Here is a 21,262-nt window from a genome sequence, read left to right as displayed (position 1 = left end):
ATCATTTCGTAATCATTTCGTAATCATTTTGTAACTTTTTAAAATCGTTTACCGTTTCTCTAAATTTGATTCTACGCAAGTGGCGCGAGTGATCGATTCTGACGCGCGATCGTTTAAAACATGACTAATAAGTCGTTTAATCAAGATTAATACGTATTAATATTGATATTGATATTGATATTAATATTAATATCGATATAATTTACATAATTACACATGGCAAGGCGCAACAAAGTGGCAAACAAACAGGAACAACAGCTTTGCCGCTACTCGATTTCGATTTACTTTTACCAGACGCTTCGTATTCGTATTTCGCCTTAGCCTTTTGCCATCCTCCCTATAATAAAAAAGGTAAAGTGCCGATAATCTTATATTATACGTAACACATACACGATTGCAAGGATTCTCTGAGGGACGATTCTTTACACTTGTTGTTTCGCAATTAATTTATAGCTAGAAAATATTTTGAAATGGACGAGTAAGAGATATATTACTTTTGGAAACAATTTGTGTACTTACACCACCAGACTGTGACATAGCTGCACTAGCCTCTTCTTTCTTAGTGAATTCCGCTGCTCCGGGAGGATAATAAACTGGAGGACCAGCAACATTTTTACTTTTTACTTTGGGCGGTGTATGGGGTACAAAGTCAACCTCCTTTTTCACCGTTGGCGACTCCTTCTGTTGTTCCTTTTCCCTTTTCTCAATGTCTTCTAGGACCTCGCGCTAGAAAGAAAGCAGAGATTGTTTACCATTTAGTAGTATGCGATCGAGTAACTTTTTCGTCAATTTTTACGGAAAAACGCATCGCGTTTTCGTAAATATACGCGATAGAATTGAAGTAGTGATCCGTTTTCGAGCGAGCCACTCGATATTACAACGAACATACTATTGGACATTTTATGTATGACGTATGTACGAACGAAGATTGAAAAGTTTGGAAAATTTATAGCAATAATTAGGTGAAATGAATATAAATATTTGTATGTATAATATAGGTATAGTACCGTTTTGGTAGTAGCGTGAAGTAATATCGATCTATTGATAAAATGATTAACTGGAATAAATATGTGCAGCGCAGTTGTGAAAGCACGTGATACATAGATATAAAGGTTTTGCATGGGTAAAGCGAAAATGTACGATAATTCGCGTGGATAAGACACAGAGACACTTGCCACTTACGTACGACTAGAAATACTCGAAGAAATCAAAGTAGAGAAATATTTGTTGCTTACCTCTGTGTCAGAAAACGATGCCATGAGATCCTCCAACTTCTTGGGCGGAGTTTGCACGTTGTTGTTAGCCGGCTTGGTCGATGGATAAAGCTGAACAGCCTCGGTCGGGAACGGTTTAGGTAACAAAACTTCGTGGTCTTCGGGATTCTTGTTCGGAGGTATCGACGTGGTGGTGTTGGAATATTTGTATATCGTTGTGGTAGACTGCGGCGGGGACGAAGTAGGCTGTGCTGCTGATGTATAATAATTAACCGGTGTTGCCGGTTTATCGGGTGTCGGATGTCGTCCGGCGGACGGTGGTCGACTAGGATAATGTTCCTCGATCCGATTTATCGTTGTGCGAGTCTCGTTTATAGTCGGTGGTTGTTGGTTCTGGTAGATCACCGTGGTTGCCGGATGATCCGGTGGTCGATCGCCAGCCGTATACCCGTTTGGATAACCTCCATCCACCTGATAGTATTTTTCATTTCGCGTGATCGTTGTTTTATTTGCCAAGGCCGGTGAACCAGGATGATAGACTGTGGTGGTGGTGGTGGTGGTGGTGGTTGGTTGCACGTTGGCCGGACTATCGTGGTGTTCCTCGTGATAGAACTTTGACTCTTGATGGATCGTGGTGGATTTCTTTGTCACGTCTGTTACAGGAGGCGGCGGACTGCTGTATCTGGCTGGTGTTCTAGATGGAACGTTCTCGGTCACGGTTTGATAAGCGATGGTTTTGTCCGTGGAGCTAGTTCCTTTCGGTATCGTGTACGTGATAGTTTGATCACCTGGCAGCACAACAGTGCCTGGCGCGTTGCCACCTGGTAAATAGGTTTCAGGCGGTCCTGGTAGCTCGTAAGTGTACGTTTTAATGGTGGTGGTTACTTTGGTGTTCGGACCCGGTGCCAGATTGATCGGTATCGCTGCTGTTGGCGATGGCACTGGTACGTACTCGACGTTTCCATATTCTTGCGCAGCACTCGCGTGCACCGTCGTCGTCACCGTCGTGTTTTGCGCTGGTTCTGTTTGGTAGCCTACGAATTTATCGTAATTTATCGTAAAAATAAGTTTTGTCGCTAACAGCCAGACAATGCTGCATTTACAATAATATTGTACGTTTCAATGGTAGTGGCGGTAAAAGTATTGAAAATCACGTATACGTAAATGTTATTGCAATAATTTATTCTGGCATCACCGATTGCCATCGTCGTGCGAGTGCTTTTCACGACATTGGACCAGTGAAACGATAGAGTAGGATAATAATTGCAAATCGAGGTATAAAGTGTACGTGAATTGGCATTTATCTAAAATCTAAATAGACAGATTATAAAGAAAAGTATTAGCTGAATTTGATAACTTTGCTTCGAAGCATTTTAATAACTTTCGATAAACTTGTCTGCTTGTCTGCTTTATTCTACGATAAACTTGTTTCGATATACTTACTGGAAGATTCGTGAATATATTTCACATCCCTCTGAGTACCTGCTGGTAAAGGCGAAGTTTGCTTCGAACGAGATACAGAACTATCGTTATACACCTGCAATATGAATAGCCTTTTATACTTTTTATATTTATATTTACATTATTATATTTAAAATATCGTAAGAGACAAACTCTACTTACTAGTTCTCTGTTGACTGATTTGCCGACCGGTTCTAAGCCACGGGGGATTGTACTTTCTTCGTAACTCCTTTCTCGGATATCATCGCTGTAAAATATATCTTATATTACACAGTCTATTATTATAATTTAGAAAATACATGGCTTTATTATAGCAATTATTGCAGTAATTATTACAGTATATTAGTAATGTATTAGTATTAGTATTGTATAGTATTACATATATTAAATCTTTTTGCTATTTTGCTATTTTGCTATTTTGCTATTTTCCTATTTTGCTATTTTGCTATTTTGCTCTCGCTTTGAAACAAGATAGTACGTACATCAAAGCCGAACTGGTGTTGGTTAATGCGTTGTCTGCTACCCACGAATCTGTAATATGAAAAAGAAATTTAACGGATTTCTTGATATTACATCGTTTTACGTAATAGTAATATCTATAACCTTGTTCCGTTTTACGTCAAAATAGGTAATTATATTATATTACTATATACATGTATAATATACTTAATATACTTAATATACTTAATATACGCGTATAACGGCAAATAAAATATCAATATGCTCCTCTAAATTTCACGTTCGTTTTATTTGTCAATTCAAAAATTACTTTATCGAAACTTGTCCCGTTTAGTTCCTTGATATATCTAAATCCGGATTTCCAGCGAGAACGAGTTCGTTTCTAGCTTTACGCGTTTTAAATGTAGTATAACTTGCCGCTTAATCTTTCGACTCGTTCGTTCTTTAATTTAATTAATCAACATTTTCTAATGTAAACATTCATTTTCGACAGTTTTTAACAGAGCTTCATCCGAAGAAGGAAAAGGAAATGGAAGGATTATGTTGGTAAAATTCTCGCCTCGTTTCCATTATAATCTTTTAATTGCCTCTTGTTATTGCTCTTTCGATTATTCGAACGAGTATTCGAGATCACTCGAACACTCCATGAACTCGAACTTTCCATGCTAACTTAACGACAATGTCATACGTCCTTGTTATCCAATGGCTTCTCGATGACGCTGATTTGTCGACTCGAATCAGAGTTTTTATATTTCCTCTTTGGCCTTTTATCTCCTCCCTGTCTGAAGTGCAGCAGAGGGACAAGGGAGAAATCGGGTCAATCTTCTGTTATACGCAACCCTAATATGGTTACGCTTGTGTATGGTGCGTTACCGCAAAGAACGCACGCTCTGATCGCAACGTCACTTCCATATAGAGAGACAGGTAGCGCGGAAATCTTCTCCGTATAATAGCGTTGTCGTGTTGTCTACGATTACGGCTTACCGGAACCTCGGGATTATCTCTCTCTTTTGCATAATCCATAAATGTAAAAAAAGCAACGTTTCATGAAAGATATTCGTCCTTAAAATTATCCAATCGTCTATACTTTATGTCAACGGTGTCTAACCTCGTATGTTTCGTTTTTGCTATACGTTCGTCCTTGCTGGTATACTTGCTTAAAAATGTGTATGAAAACGGCCTACCTCTTGTCAAACCATAAAATAAGTAAAGTATTAATAAGCAGTAAATTTCGTATACTCGATTTACACTATACCGACGAAGGATATTTCCAAACTTTTGGCAAACGGATCCAGACGAAATATATCCTACTTTCTTTCCTGGACACTAAGCTGTGTTCCACAGAGTAAGGCTCCATCGATATCCGTTCGGCAATTTTAGGTAGTTCTTACTCGATGCGAATATAAACAGACGAACGAATAGACGGACAAAGATTCGAAAAATTCGAAAAATTCGAAAAATTAGCCCTTTTCCACCCCATAGCTTATGGGCTGCTGCCGGATATCTATTCTATCTTTTCTTTCCCTTCTTTTTTTATTCGATGCGGACAATACGGACGACTAACACAAAACGATACAAATTATATAATCTTGCATTCGCTTCTGCTTGGTTTATTATACCGCATATATTCATTTCCTTATTTCGAATCGTATTTATTTGACAGATCGTTCAAGACGATTAACATTGTTTAGAAAACGTGGCATAATAGACATAACAAAATTATAATCTTCGTATCTTATAACCTGTTATTAATCCTGTATACAAAGTAATCCTGTTTACAAAGGCATCTCTAATTTTCCCTGTTGGAGTTGCGGTATTTAACGACAGATAGAGATGGAGTTGGATTAGCGAAAAGGAGGTGCTAGGCGAGTATCTCGCGGCAAGGAACCAACTTCTCTCGTTTTGTCGTTCTCATTGTTAATTAACCGTATACCTGCAAGGCCGTTCCGCTCCTTAAAAGGAGCGACACGAGTGACCAGCTCTCCCCTTCCTTCTATGTGATCGTTTAAAACGCGGCAGCGCTTGCGCGCGATTCCTCGCGAACACGCCCGAGGGTTCGTAGCGGTATATCGGACGTTCCGTCACAAACGTCTTGCTTTTTACCAAAATCTCATTTCCTCTTACGATTCTCTCTCTCTCTCTCTCTCGTATATCGCCGTTTCTTCCCTTTTCGTTCAGTAAAATCGTCAAAATCGTCAAAATCGTCAAAATCGTCAAAATCTTCAAAATCGTCAAAATCGTTAAAATCTTGTTAGAAAACTAAACGATTAATTTTTTGTTTCAACGCAATGAAACATATAACGTAAGAATATGATTTTCCGTCGAACTTTTGGTAGATTTACGCGTGTTTCTACAAATAATACACTTGGGGTATGAACATTTGTCGCCAATTTCAAAATGCTTTTGTGTAATTTATTTATATAAAAAATTCGTTGTATAGAGTCTGAAGCTAACTATAAAGAAGCTTGGTAGGGGTAAGCACATAGGTCTTAGCGTAAACTTACCAATTGGTTTTCCATCCACGCTTCTGTTATATTGATACGACACCTGTTTATAAGCGACCGTTTTGCTTTGACCAGGCTGTACCTAAAACAGAATCATCGTCTTACTTGAAATATCGTTCGCATACGTTGAATACTTTTTCTCGATATCGATTGGGAAAACATGATTTGGCTGACCAGATAAAAAGATAAGTAGATAAATTAAAATTTAGGCTATTTAAGATAAAACATTGCAACTACCGATTTGTAACGCGCGAATATATGCATAATCTACAGGGAGATAAAAAAGACAGGCTTGTCTACGAAACGATTACGCGTAGGTAAAATCGAACTGGATTGTTTTTGCGATAATGCCGTGTTGATAGACGTTTCTCGCTCCTCTCGATCACTGTTATAAGCCCTTTAAGTACCGGCTCATTCTCTTTGCTACCCTGTCGATACATAGATGACTGTAATTAGAGCGATATGTCGAATGTAAATACGTATATCTATCGTATATCGTTGTATTTAAATTTCGATAAAAGTCCACATTTTTAAATTCACATTTCGTCAATTCGTTTAACTAAGAACACCGGCAATTTAACTTGATAATTATAATATATAATATAATTACGTTTAACGCTTAATAATAATATATATGTATAATAATGCATTTGTACGTTCCGTATACCGCAATGCATTGTAAATGCAAAATTTCTTATTAGCGCGGGCGTTCTATGCACCTGTATATGTATGTATCTGTATATGTATATGTCAATGTCGAATTAAAAGTAAGTTAGAACGTGTAAATTGTACGCCAATAAATTGTCATAGATTTCGCGTCTCTCGCGGTTCAAGCTGTTATTTCCTATGCAAATGAGAATAGGAGGTGTTTGTACGTACCTTAAGGACCCGACTGAGGCTGAAAGTTCATCCGGCGAACGTGTAAGATGCGCGCGATAAATTGCACGCGTAACCAATCTACATTTTCATTGTACGTTAGATTACGAACTGACCAGCCAAGAAATACTGCAATTACTCTAGAGTCCCGTGTATGCGTAACAGTAATTTTCCATTTTTTCATGCTCTTTTAACGTATGACGTATCTCGTAAGATGTCAGATTTATGATACCGCATTCCGTAAGAAACGAACACAGATGCTATCGTGTGTGGTCATGTGGCTATTGTGAGCCGAGTGGAATTTACAAGTTCGTTCTTGCCAGCGTAATTGCATCGATGATCGATCGGTTTTCTAGATATATTATATTACCTTTCAGGAGTAAGATCTTTTCTTCGACTCCTTTCGTACGTATTTATAGTATAACGTTATGAATGAAATATTTCGCCTGCCTTTTCGTTAGTTCTGCTTCGTTTTTCGAATTCTTTGTGTCTCAATATCTCTTTAGTTTCGATCGAGGGCAAGGTTTTTCGCATTTCGTTTCGGAGAATCTTTAACACAGAGTCAGAAATATCATTTTCCAAAATGATCAATTCGAGAATATCTCGATGATTATATTATCGCGTATAATACGAAAGAACGTTAGGAATGCAAACGACGTATCCCGAGGCAAATTTCGAGCGATACGATCTCTTTGATATACATACGTGTAATTGGAATCGGCAAGTTTTAACAAAAGAATATGAAAAAACAGAAACTAAAACCACGATAGTTACACATTCGTCTACAAATGTTCAAAGTGGTTGTCTGTCTGTGTCACGTAAAACACACGTTTACGAAACCGTGCTTCTTTCGAGTACTTTGGATATATGCGATTTAACTGCCTGCATATTGAAATATATTATATATATATATATATAATTTCACGTCAAGTAATCTCCTTCTTTTCATTCATAGCAACATTATGCAACACGAAGCGTCTTGGCAATTTCGTAACATATATATATATATATATATGTCGATAATTGCATAATAAATGTTGATTTAGCAAAAATTCGAATGTTCAAAGGGTTGCGTAAGTGTTGCGATTGAAACTACACGTTGCGACATCTCTTTTATCGTTTGTTTTTTATTCGTAAGTTCTTTTTTCCTTTTCGGCGGAGAAATTCGTTAACGAGCGAAAGTTTATTCAAAAGTTTGTATTCTTCTTGAAGGTAATCGTATAAAGGTAATTGGATTATCCGAAGAACGTGTGTTACTTCGAAGGATTACAGCTTTTATCTAGTAATTTGTCATTACTATCGCACGTTATTAGCTAATGGAGCAACAAGCAGAGATACGGTTCACGGATTATCAAAACATCCAAGTTAATGAAAAGAAATGTTTGTTAAGATAGAAATATTTTTATTTTCGATACAAATATATGCATACAAAAATTAATAAAGCTGAGACGAATAAGTATATATGAATATATGTAACTTACATTTTGCAATTCCGAATCGATGAAGCTCAAATCAGGTATACCACTCGGCGCACCACTCGGCCCAGTGCTTACATATTTTTCAGTGGTGGTGGTCATGGTTCTAGTGGGCGAGATGGCTCTAAGGATAAGTGGAACTTTCAGTGGAGAAAAGGGAAGCTATATTCCGTAGATTTTAACGTTTCTTAGGTTTACTTACCTGCCTTCGGAAACCACCTTGGTGGGATTTGCAGCTACGCGATACTCTACTTGAGGCGAAAGTGCCCTGCCGCCTCGGCTCGGGGTGGCACTTCTTGAGACACTTGTTTGCAAGTCCTCGAGAAGAGCGTCTGAAACCATGAAATGTGTATTCCGCCGCTTTTCTATTTGCAATAACGAATGTTTATCGTTGTAAACGAATACACGGTCGAATAATTACGGTTAACCTAATTTTGATAATACGAAGTAACGTAGAATTTTTGTGCGAATGACGTATATCTTATCATAAGTGAAAGTATTATAGCATATCACGTGATTTTGATATATTCAATCGTGACAAATTTTATTCGTGGTTCGATGAATGGAGCTTTTCGACGCAAATAGATGTTTATCCCGTTGATATCGTTGCAATAGTGGTGTGCAAGTTGTAGAATCGCTTAAAAATTATGTGACATCAAGATACACAGTCTTGTCATATCGTCGATTAAGAAGCAGGCATTAGATGCGTAATAAATAGTAGTAATGCGCGTTCGCTAATAATTAATAATAATAAATTTGTTTTCTAAAAGTCGATCCAAGCGGCCTTGCAGCTGTGCGATACGAAATTATTGAAATTCACGAAATCGTAAGAGAGATGCGTAAAGAGCAGGTGGGAAAAGAATGATTCAAGGATAGGATTACAATTAAAGGCTTACCTAAGTTGTTTTCGAGGCTGTTGGCCGTGGTTGTCGACTGACTGTGGCCCGATATAGGACTACCATGACTCACTATCTTTCTGCTGGTGTGCGTTGTTGTTCTCTCCCTCACTGCAGCTGACATTGCGTTCTTCTCGAGTTCCCTGCCTCACGAGATCTGAACAATCAATGTAAACAGAAATGAAAAAAAGAAGAAAAAAGAGAGAGAGAGAGAAAAGAAAAGAAGAAAAGGAGAAAAAGAACGAAAGGAGGAAGCGAGAATTACGGTGAAGTTAAAAATATTACAAGCTAAAGAGAAAATTATATCGAAGGAGATCGTAAATCTCGGTTGTCGCTCCGATGTACATTGGTACTTAACTTGAAGTGGTTGCGAAATTCCCGAATATCTCTACCACTGGCGCTACGCTATTAGCATGTAATCGTAGTGATTTTTATTCATTTTCGTTTAATTTTACAAACGTATCGTATCGACAGATCGTTTTTCGCTGATCAGATTATTTGAAATCCGGTAGAACTTTGATCTTTCGTATGGTAAAATTACAATAGGTTCTTGTCTAACGATATAATTATGCTATAATTACGATAATAATGCAAAAGTCAGTGCGAAAAGTTAGAACGATAAGACGATGAACGTATCGATGGATATACCGGACGAATCGCTTAAATTACTCGACCTCGATAGTTTTTTCACTTCGCGATCGATGCTATTTTGAATTACAAGGTGAAACGTTACATGTTACATTTAAAACCGTACACAGTGACTTGCTCGGTACCTCGCTAAAAAGGCAAGATATTCCGAGAAAATCTGATTATTATAATCGTACATCTCGATGTTATGCGACTTTGATTTGAAATAGCTTCTCGCGTGTCACGATCGCCGATTATTAAAAGGACGTCTCGATCAGCGAGAACAAGAATATCTTGGTAATTCCAATCGAATGATATTTCATTTTTGTAATTATAAGACAAATTGCTCTTCTCGCTGGCTCTTGGCGTGCTTCTAATACCGTTGATCGTAACACGCGTAAAATGCGGTTTAGTGATATATAATGGTGTAAATGAATACATAAAAGCGACAGCGGCTTTGAAATTCTTCGATACCTAAACGTCTCTTTAGTATACAAACAGTATTTCATGGTATTTTCTTTGACCTTTGATTAATCGACATAGAACGTGACAGTAAGTGTATTTCTTCGTATATTCGAAGAAACGTATTTTCTAGGAACAGCGAGGCGAACGATCATCCGTAAGATTACTATTTCCAACGAAGATCGTTGCGTCAATTAAACGGTACGTGACGCGATACGAAAATAAGTGCAGCCATGATAAAATCTCGTTCAGCCCGGAAGCTTGGAAGCTTACGTAAGCTGTATGCGACCCGTTGATAATTGGCCGATGATGTTTCGCGAGAACCAGGAGCTGCGACTGTTCGAAATCGGATCACGATAAATCTAATACGCGTTTAATTACGCGACAAGTATTATTGGTATAGTTTGGCAGAAAGGTAATCGAAGCCGTAGGATCTGTTCGATCTGTCGCTTCTACCGTCAGTTAGCTTGTGCAACCTAAAACTGTGTATACTTGGTGACGGGTCGCCGTGACTAGGAGTAAATTCGAAAAGGTAAGGCCTGCTATCGCAAAGGTCCGTTTCCTTCTGATAGCCGGGCCACGATCGCTGAAACGGACGCTGAAACGGACGCTGAAACGAACGCTGAAATCCTGTTATTGGTACTCCTCCGCGCGTCCAACGCCACAGTACTTCTATTTATAGAGGCTGAACGTTTATAAATATCGGAGATTCGAATAGATGGAGAACTGGATCGGTGGAGGCGCTGGAACTTTCGCGGTTCACCTGAACACCTGAAGCCGGTTTAACGTTAAATCCAGCTGCGAGCTAGGTTAGAGCAGTGGCATTTTGAATTAAGTGGGCGCGTGTAATGGCCGGCGTTCGCGATACAAACCTGCAAACGAAGATTTATTTCCGTTTCGACCGTTCTTATACCGTTCCGATGTTCGACTCGGTCGTACGCGTACTTATGTGTACGCCTGTCGAGCACGGAGTTTCGAAAACTAGTTTTGTAACACGCTATTAAAAGAGATATAACGATCGTAGTGTGGGTTGATCCGTGATACTTAGTTTCGATTGGACGAGCGATACGATCGTTCTGTGGATCGATTTATGCGAATCGTTTGCGCGATGAAAGGCAAAGTTGAGATTTTAATAACTCGTATAAATAGTTATTGCTTATCGATATTACGTTTCTAAGGTATACGTTACTATATCGTATTTGATTCCGGCGCGGTGTTCTCCTTACGGCAAGACCAGAGAAATGAATTTCTATTATCGATAATCGTCGAAAGATTTCGTCGGATTCGTAATCGTATCTTAATCGCGATAACGCGTAAAAATATTCATCCAATATCGACTACGTAAATGGTTGCCGCGCGCGTAATATTTTTGTTTATTCACTGTCCTGCGAATATTTCATTTCCCAACATCTTCCGTTGTAAACAGTTTTTGTGTAAAAAAACATCTTCTATAAAAGTTTGTAATTTTCGCGTACGTTAGAGTAAATACAATCGTCGTACGAGAAAGCAAGTGTCAGAGTTTGCAATATTATATAAGACAGATACTCGATTACAGAGTCGTAAGAATAATATATTGAACGCAGATCGAGATGCGCATCTGTATGAATTCTGCGTGAATTATATATTAACGAACGTCGTACAGGTACGGATAAGCTAGATATTATCGATCGTCGTTTGCAATGGAAAATCCTAGAGCGTCGCTATAGACTTTTACTCTTACTCTTACCATATTCTGGCTTCAATTTTTTCTTTATAACTTTGTAGCTTGCAGACCGCTTACCGATGCAGACCGATCGAAAAAGTACTGCAAACGTCCTGTTAAATCGTTCTATTTAAATGAAACGGTTCTATTTAAACCACGTCTGGGACGCCATAGTAAGCGGCAAAAGTATTTGCACGGGAAGCGCCAAACGGTCGGTTGTTTTATTCCGGCGGAGACATCGATGCGAATGAGGCAAAGGGGCCAAGGAGTTCTTCCAAGAATTGTCTGTAGAGGAGAGACACGCTCGTACGATCCCCGCTGAAACCTTGAAACGCGAACCTCGACAGTTTCTAGAATTTGTATCCCTCTAACCAGTCTGACGGATAAAAAGTTTTTCGCTCAGGCTGGCCCGTGATTAAACTCGCAGATTTTTTTTTATTATCACGTCATAGACCATTCATTCTTGTTAGCTTCTAACGATCTAGCTTATCGTAATGGATTTTTAATTCTCCCGTTCATACCGATTCACACATTCGAAGTAGTGTTTATTTTTATCTTGTTAATGATATACTCTCTCTCTCCTTCTCGTTTTTAAGTTTCTAAATTTCTGTAAAATTGAAATAACAGTCTTTCGTTTCGATGTGATTCGAGTAAACGGTTCGAAGATAAATCCACGCATATAATCGAATATTCTTATTGTTGTAGTTTCGCTGAAAATTATATAACTACATGCGCGTTATTATACAGCGTTAATGTACAAGTTCAGCGTGGAAGCTGCGCGAAGAAAAATCTATTATATCCCACTTTGATCTAATAATTATGCGTTAGAAGATTAATTACTATATCTATTGGAGCGTACGATTGGAGAGTTTGGATTTTACAAAAAAGAGAAGCTGGTTTAATATTAAACTGTGGAAAAGCATATAGTATCGTATATGGTATATGGTATATCGTATTTTGACCAATTACACGAATGAAAGATTTATTCTTTTTATTCTGCTATGTCTAATTTGGATACGAGTATCGTAACTTGCAAAGCAATCTATCCCCTTGCTTTAATTATGTAATTAATCAAACGAACGCAAATCGTAAATAAATTTGTATTCGTATTTGCGACATTGCGAATAAAATGATTTTATGATTTTGAGAAAGCTGGTATTTCGCGTGAAACGATTTGATAAATAAGGGCGTGCTTTATTTAAACGAATATAAAACACGTGTAATTATACAGCTGGTTGTACAGATGGCTGCACGATTTTAACGATTTCGCCGTTACATACTCGACTTTATAAATGTCAAGTACAAAACCAGATTAAATCGTCGTTGCTGGTTGCGTCAACTTTTATCGTTGTTGAGAACGTTTTTCGTATCGTATCGTTATTAAGGCGTTTTCACAGCGCGTATCGTTCAGAACGAAGTAATAAGAAAAATAGGTGATCGTAATCGAAGATGAGCCGACAAAATACGTTCTGCTTGACCATTAAAACAGATATGTACAGGTACATATTTCAACTAGTCTCGAGTAGCTTCGATATCGCAAAGAAAAAACAAACTTTATCAACGTTCAATTTTTCTTGTATTCTTAATGTTGCTAATACGTTATGTACCTGTCGATCTCTACGATAAAAATAGGAACAAATTATAACAGTAAATGGATTAAACAGTGTAAAAAGTTGATACAATATAGTTAAAACGATACGTAACGTGTAACTAACGGGTCTGAAACAGTTAAATGGCCTGATCTAAATGTTGCAAACGTACGAAAACGTACGACTTGAAAATGAACAAAATGGAAACGATTTGAAAATAAACGATAAATCCACGATAGACGTAATTTTTTTTAAACGTAATAATATGTTGATAAATATCTTTAAAGTGATATATTTTGACGTTGTTAGTTCTTTTTCGTAGATGAGTCAGACGTTACCTGTGTATAGCTGTATCTACTGTGTGTTCATTGTTCTTTGTCTAAAAGTTTGATTTGGAAATCTTTTACAATATACGTTTATACATACAATATATATATATATACACACACACATAAAAGTTTTCTGTGGGGAACGTTGGAATACTTTTGTAAGCTGTTTTGGAACCGTTGTACAAAAATTCAAAGTACGAAGTACGCCGTCTGCATAAAGGTTTAGATAATCGCTTAATAATGGCTTTATGCTGTTTCTTTGTACGACCCAACTTCGCATATTCCGATCTTTCTGGTCTAATTTTAACTTGGCTGCATCGATTGCAGTCTCGAAGGCGAGTGACAACATTTTCGTTGATGACTCGCTCGCATCGAGTTTGCTCGATGTTCTTGTCCGCGTTCTTGTCGACGTTCGATGGCCTTCGCCAGAATGCGGTTACTCGCGTCAATGAAACGATCGGCTGCTAACGTAATAGCGGACAGACGCGATCGAAAGGTAACCAATCGATCCATTGACGATAGAAGATGTTCCATCCGTTGCGCATGTTTTACGCGAACGGTAAAGAAAGACGTGTAAAGCGATGAAATGTTTCGCTGTTTCTTGCTTGAGAAATTGTTCGAATAGGAACGTTCGAATAATAATAACGATAGAAGGAATATTTTTAGAATTAGCAAAAGATCAAACAAACACTCTCTTCCCATTTGACGTTTCATTTTCTTCGCTTTTCTATTTCTCCTGTAATTTCGCTTTTCGAGCGAAGAAATGAAGTTTAATGAGAAAGTGGAGGCTATCTCGGTACATATGATAAAAACTGACAGATATAAAATAAGAATGTTGGGACAAATGAAAAATTTGCAAAACAAAGACCGAATTACCTAACAATTGGCGTACGTCGTAACAAATTACCGAAATCTTGATGAAACGAACAAAAATACATGTAAAACTTATTTAAAAGTATTATAATTAGATTTCGTTGGTTTGATCGACGTAAAAAAGGTTTCATTTTATCGCTGATCTTACAAGAAATTACATATGGCGTAGAAATAGAAAGGAATATTTTTAAACAATGTCCTTTTGATTTGTGAATTTTTCGGTTGAAAAAAGCCGGAGAGGAAGCAGAGTTTGGCTAGAGTAAATTTAACAGCGACGTTTGACATCACGCGAGCGGCTATATAGTCCAGCCAAGCTCAGACAGCTGGCGCTCAGAGTTTCATTCTATTTTTCCTCTTTTCTTCTGTATCTGATCCAGCCAGTTCTTTCTTTAACTCTTACCCGTAAATACAACCTAGCAACTTTTACAAAAGCGTAGCCACGAAAACCACTGTGTGAATTCTTTAGTCGCAACCTTATTTTTTTTTTAGTCGAAATCTTTATTTAGTCGCGACATATTTGTCGTGCCGATGATATCCTACGTTTCGCAACGACATTCGACTATCAGAAAATCAGAGTTTATCCCCAACTCTGCTTTTTTGTTTTTTTTTTTTTTTTTTTTAATAGAAAAAATCCGAATGCTGTTGCCTGCGTTGGCAGGAGCCAATATGATTTTCATTCGTAATCGTATTTTTCTATCGATAAGATCGTAGAATTTGTTAAATTTCAAGATAAAATAGAAAAATACTTATCGACGTGTATCTATACTCGCATATTTCAATTTTAAGCATAAAGATTTTCTCAGAACGTTAAAAAGCCTCGTTGCTCGCTGAAACGAAAGTAACACCGAAACATGAAAATTCGGGCCGAGCGTTACGCGGAGGATTAAAGAGCTACGCGATATAATCGTTGGGTAAATTTTTCTTCTGAAGGGGCAGAGGGAGTGGCACACTGCTCGTAATTAAAATTCCTATACATTGAAAAAATACATGTAATTTCAGTAAAAATTAGCTTCTATTTAAAACGAATTCTGTCGTACGAATTTGGGTATCTAATTTTTTAACGTTATCCTCTTTTTAACTATAGATTCGAAAGATTTTTCGTCGTAACGTCGAGTAATTTGGAGAATTTAAAAGAAGACGAACAAACGAACCTGTCTTCCTCTATTTTCACTCGCACGACTGCCAAGACGATGCGATAAAGACGTTCTTTAAACTAACGCGCGAATATCGCATTATATTTTGAATACAAGGTAGCGGAATACGAACGACATGGAATATAAAAATATCGTAGAAAGGTGTCTGAGAAATTTACGGACGATCCGGCTAGTTTCGGTCGCGGACGTTATATTGTTCCCCATCGATAAATCCGAGGTAATCGCATCCGTCTGCGACCTATCGAATCGAAAATCCGTCGACCGTACTTTTCTCAGGAAGCAACGCGGCGACTACAGGAAAAATAAATTGGCGAATCTACGTTTATTTTCGGCCCACTGGTTGCCTGGTGGCGGGAAGTTTACTTTTATAAACTATAAACCGATGCGTGTTCGTGCCGGTTTTTGCTTGTCCACCGTACTTTCCCCGATGATCGAAAGATCATGTACGATTCGCACCGCATTCGTCGTCGTCAACCTGTTCGGTGCGACCGCGAATATTTATCGACTCGTCTGTCGACTATAGTCAACGCTCGTATCACACAGGTTAAACATACATTGGATGTATCATCGCCGCTACAAGTACCAGCACGCGTCCACCCTTTACGCGTCTGCTGGAAAACAAATTTTATTCTATGTCGCGTTTTACATTATTATATCGCGTCTTACATCGATAACGTTAAACGATTGTTCGCGGAAATACCGCTGTTCGATGTCGAGGAAGAGACGATTTGACGGAAAATGCATCAGTCGTTAAACACGAGAATAAAAATTGAATGTGCAGAGGTTGAATATAGTAGAACGGGGCAGGTGGTGTAATTCTACGTGGAACGATGAATCGTAAATATAAAGGTTGTGGTAAAAAGTAAATGTAGAAAGCACGGTAAGGTGTTTCTATCGATACCGCTGTATAGCCGATCGGTGGAGATTCGTAAAGGAAAGTTGGTGGACAATTTTATACTCGTGACGAGGATAAAAAGTCTGAAAGAAACCGTAGGTCGTACTCGTAATTATTCTTCTTTAATTTCTTCGTTCTTGAATTTACTCGTCGTCTGTTTACGTTTATATTCGCGATTATATTCGCGTTTAACGAGACGGTAGCGTACTATTTACGAAGCAATTGCAGGAAATTACGGGAAATTACAGATTAGCTCGTGAAATGTATCAAAGTAGAGTAAATGTATCGCACAATGAAAGGATGTCTGCGTGGAAACGTGCATTCCGTGACAATGCGATTTTCAGCGGTTATGTAAATAGCAACTTATCGATGGAAAATTAATATCGCGACATCTGGATTCAGCTCGACCTCGCATCGATTGACACAAAGAAGAACAGGTTAATTATCGTTTTTGCTCGCGTCTGTCCACTGTTTCACTTACGTAAAACGGTTCGTCGAGTGGGTATCGATCGTACGACAGTGCGAAGAACACGACGAGAATGTTTCCATCCTTTTAAAATTCGCCGCGTTCGAGCGTTCCTCGCGACTGTTCCGTTCGACCAACTTTTTACCGTTGAATGCTACAAAAGCTGCAACGCGAACCACGTTTTCTGGAACGTGTGTTATCTACGAATGAGAGTAGTTTTCTCCGGTTTTCACTCTAGTAGAGACGTAAAAAACCCATCGAAAAAAGAAGAGGAAAATAGAGAGAGAGAGAGAGAGAGAGATAATAACGTCTTTACCGAACAAGCCGAGATTATTTGGTCTTTGAGAAAGTTGGCAGGTTCGACAAAGATTACGTGTCGCGCGATTATATACGTAATTGATTTTATTCTCGAGATAACAATATGCCGATTTTTCCAAGCTTTAGGTGGACGAATTTACGACAACGATCAACGATCAACGAAAAATGAAAACATCGGTCGAGTCAACTCAACGCGAATATCGTTATCAACGAATATGAAAGCGTATGCGCGAGCTGAACGCTCGGTCCTTGAAACACACCTTACATGGATGAAAGATCCACGAAGACGAAAAGTGGGAGTTGACCTTCCGCCCATCCACCGAGAACGATCATCTGCTTACTGGGTTACGTGCGCCGCGAAGAACGCGTAGTAAACGTAGCCTGATCGCGAGCATGCCTATAATTAACAATTTCCCGTGAAATATCACGTACCTTGGCGAAGCGAACCTTAATTCCCAGGCGAACAATAACGGCGACAGCTTCTAATCGGAAAAACGTTGTTACGTAAAATCCTGCTATCGATGGCGACCGTTGGAAGATCGGATTAGCTTTTGACACGTTAATATGGATAGCGCTGTTCGAGCCGGATACTGGCTACAAAAGTGAAAGCGATCTTGAAATCTCTACCTCGCCAGAATTGTTACTTTGGCGATAAAATTACGTTTGTGTTTCAACGAACGAGTCGGTATCGATCGCGAAAACATCGTCGAAACATATGTTTACGCATTTTTAATAATAATAGTAATAATTAGAGAAACAAATATCCGAAACTCGTTTTAACAAACAAGCTAGTTGTAGCGTTGGATAACGTTATCTCGGAGTAACAGCCTGCAAAGTAGCTGCGCTAAATATCATCCGCGTATTAGGCGTGCAAAGAGGATTCTACGCTTTCACGATCGAACTGTACATTTTTTAAAATAAGGCAATTTCAGTTACTCGATGCGTTCGTTAATACGACAATGAGATCTTTTCGTATCTCACACTGATTCGGTAATTATTGCCGTTCTCGAATCTTGGACTTTGGTAAGATCTTTCTTAGTACGGTAACGGTGGTTTTAGCATCGTTATGCTCGTAAATATTTCAAAAATTAGACGTCAACGTTGTAAACCCGCCAAAGAGTACGAAAATACTTGTGATTTACGATTAAGAAAAGCCGATAGCCATTTATCGAGTATCTTTGATCTTCGAAGGATTCTATTAAGCCTAAAATGATCAGAATTTTGTATTTGCCCGAGAAGAAGAACGGATATGTACGTACAGTTGATGATCGTTAAATGAAATGCATACACAGGATGCATGCATACGTCGGTGATCCTCGAGAAAATAACCGGTAGGATTTTTATTGTATTTGACTTTTAAAAGTATCCGAAGTAAATACGTTGTCGATAAATGTATCGGCACGCGTACGTATATTCGACGTACCACCCGCCTTAATATTTACATTGACATAACGTAACGCAAATGCAGCGGCCAATATCGCGGGATTGGTGTGCAGCAATTAATCTTGTCGCGCGGAAAAACTCTCGAGGCCTTTGAGAGGCTTGAACTCGAACAGTGAGCGTCGTTATGCCTCGCGTGCACGTCGATGGTTAGCGCGTTTCACGTTTACTCGTGGGCAGATGTTTCGAGATGGGCAAAAACGTCCATTCGAATTTCATTCGACCCCTTTAAACGCGGCCAAACACAAAAGGGAATGCCGCGAATTTCGCACGTCAGAGATGCGTCGCGTCTATTTTGCAACCGTGACTCATGGTATACGTTTCCTTGGCCGCCGTGCTCTTCAACGTCGTGTTTAAGATGCTTCTTGCCGATCGGTCGCGAGTCCGTTAATCGTGAATCAGAAATATACGTTGAAAGGCGGTGCCAGTGCCAATGTGATTGTACGGTCCTTATATTTCCATTTTCCACGTTCACGTCGTTTTCTACGTAGACGCGTAACCGTCGTTCAACGTCGTGAACGGTGTTCGTAAAAGTAAAGCTTAATTATTTCAGACTTTCTATGCTTGAACGAATCGCTCTAGTTCTACCAAGATTGTAGAAACGTCCTTTATGTATCCTAACAAAACGGGGAAAACGGGGAAAGATCCTTTTTCTTTTTTTGTTTCCCTTAAAATTATAACTTCCCAAGGATAAATTCGTTTCGAGCTCCGATGGCGCATTTAATAACGCATAGGCCGATAACGCGCCGACAAAGTATAAAATATCGAGATAGATTGAATAATTCAGTGCGAAGCGAGCGCAACGCGTCCGTTATTGTATGCAAACGTTATTATCGTAAGGCGGCACTTATTTTGCGAGTACAAAGAGTATGACTATCTTCGTACCTAATTGATACATGTACGATATATGTGTGTATATATACATATATATACACGCATTATGTACGGACACGAGTGTAATTCGATACGAGTTACGCTTCGATCTCCTTCGAACGTATCAAAAGTGTGAAAAGTGTGAAAAGTGTGAAACGCGAGTGTCACAGCTTGAAATGCGTCTGGATTTGAACTCTATCCGAATACATACTTATAAAACTTACCTCGCGAGAAAGGGTAATCCGATATTTGCAATAAAATGTGATCGTTTCACCGTTCGGTTGTTCGTTTTTCGTTTCGTCGGGAAATTTCGCGCGTCGAATGGATCGATCGTCGAGTAATTCTTTCGAGACGACACACGTGACACCGCACAGTGGTAGCCTGTCCAGTACTGACTCGATCCACTTTGCGTTTTGCTCGCGAGTGCGCATTGCAGCGCAGGACTAGCGTACGCGCATGCGCACCAAGCTTCTCCAAGTCAGATGCTCGATTCGCTGACCGCGTCAATTTCAAAGTAGCGAATACGCGACCGTGTAAAACGTTTTTCTTCGATTCACCGACATCGAAGTAAAACGAATGCTTTTCCTTCTTTTCTTCTTTTAAATAGATTTGTTGGCATTTATGTATTTTATACATCAAATATATCAAAATATGCGAATAAAATAAAGGAGATGTGGAAATGTAATATGCGAATCGGTATAATACATGGTAAGTTGAAACATGAAGGCGAAACAAACATCTCGCTCTATATTCGATGCATTAGCAATGTGCGTCCGTATAAACATAAACATCCGCAGTTTACTTGTAATACTTTTAATTTTAGTTTCTCGTCATTCGGTTTCTCGAACGAGTAAATCGTATAAATATAAATCGATAGGAAACTTTTCTTACAAAATTTTCGTCTGATAATTACCTTCGTTTTACATATTTCATAAAAGTAATTAAAAATATGGTAAGCGTTCAAACAGCGCATAGTGGTTGAAAAGTGGCTGAAAAGTGGCTGAAAAGTGGTACAAATTATTTTGTCGAAATTAGGCGCGAGCGTTGTTTGTCTGGTCTGGTAGGTTCGCGCAAGTCCAACTACTCCTACGCACAGGGACGGGCAAATTCTAGCGTCTTTGTAAAGTATCTACTATAAGCATTAATTATTAAACGAATGTGTTATTTAAATGCGTCGTTTAAGAGCATCGTAATTGTTTATTAGCTTCATGCAAATTATAGGAAATAGATTTAGCTTGTTGGCTCTTACAGCGATGATGTCATCGATAAATAAAGTAAAACATCAAGCTTTATTTTAGCGTTGTGATTCTTTGGTAAAATACTTGTTTATTCTATCCTAATGTACCGTAATATAAGAAAGGTTTTACAAGTTTTTAATAACTTGAAACGTAATAATAACTAAAATAAGGTTTTATAAGAAAGATTTCTTTTCATTTAGCCACGAATCGATCGAGGATATTGACATTCTCTATTTTCTCCATCTTCTATATCTCGTTTAAATAATCCTAACAGCGTTTCAGCGTAGGTAACCGTTTATTTTAAAATGTTAGAATTTCAACTTGTTCGAAACTGCCATATAATGTAAACGAAGATTTAGCTGAAAAATTTCGTTTGAAATTTTTATAGGCGTAGCATTCATGACTTATAGA

The 21,262-nt window shown here is 38.5% G+C and overlaps 1 protein-coding gene across 2 annotated transcripts; it reads right to left on the bottom strand.

Moving 5' to 3' along the window:
• Positions 1-162: 162 nt before the first annotated feature.
• Positions 163-20,124, bottom strand: LOC138185116 (soluble scavenger receptor cysteine-rich domain-containing protein SSC5D). 2 transcript variants are annotated; one of them, XM_069123804.1, is made up of 11 exons: positions 19,838-20,124; positions 8,886-9,042; positions 8,192-8,321; positions 7,996-8,113; positions 5,639-5,720; positions 3,158-3,206; positions 2,838-2,922; positions 2,658-2,751; positions 1,236-2,248; positions 520-726; positions 163-337 (listed from the first exon to the last, which is right to left on the bottom strand). In XM_069123804.1, the coding sequence occupies exons 2-11, from the start codon at positions 9,007-9,009 to the stop codon at positions 203-205; spliced, it is 2,037 nt and encodes a 678-aa protein (XP_068979905.1). In that variant the 5' UTR covers positions 9,010-9,042; positions 19,838-20,124; the 3' UTR covers positions 163-202. The 2 variants fall into 2 exon arrangements, with proteins under 2 accessions (XP_068979905.1, XP_068979907.1); XM_069123806.1 differs by lacking the exon at positions 19,838-20,124 and adding an exon at positions 17,561-17,702.
• Positions 20,125-21,262: the final 1,138 nt, after the last annotated feature.

Source organism: Bombus flavifrons, chromosome 11, assembly GCF_040668555.2.
Source record: "Bombus flavifrons isolate JBK064 chromosome 11, iyBomFlav1_principal, whole genome shotgun sequence".
NCBI classification, from domain to species: Eukaryota; Metazoa; Arthropoda; class Insecta; order Hymenoptera; family Apidae; genus Bombus; species Bombus flavifrons.
The sequence above is the reverse complement of the archived record's forward strand: the minus strand, read 5'-3'. Positions and strand labels throughout refer to the sequence as shown.

Excerpts from the sequence above, each read along its gene's own strand:
- LOC138185116 (XM_069123804.1), bottom strand. The coding sequence starts at position 9,009 with ATGTCAGCTGCAGTGAGGGAGAGAACAACAACGCACACCAGCAGAAAG. Across the intron at positions 2,923-3,157 it reads AACACCAGTTCGGCTTTGAT|CGATGATATCCGAGAAAGGA; the intron begins GTACGTACTATC and ends TATATTTTACAG. Across the intron at positions 727-1,235 it reads CATCGTTTTCTGACACAGAG|CGCGAGGTCCTAGAAGACAT; the intron begins GTAAGCAACAAA and ends CTTTCTTTCTAG.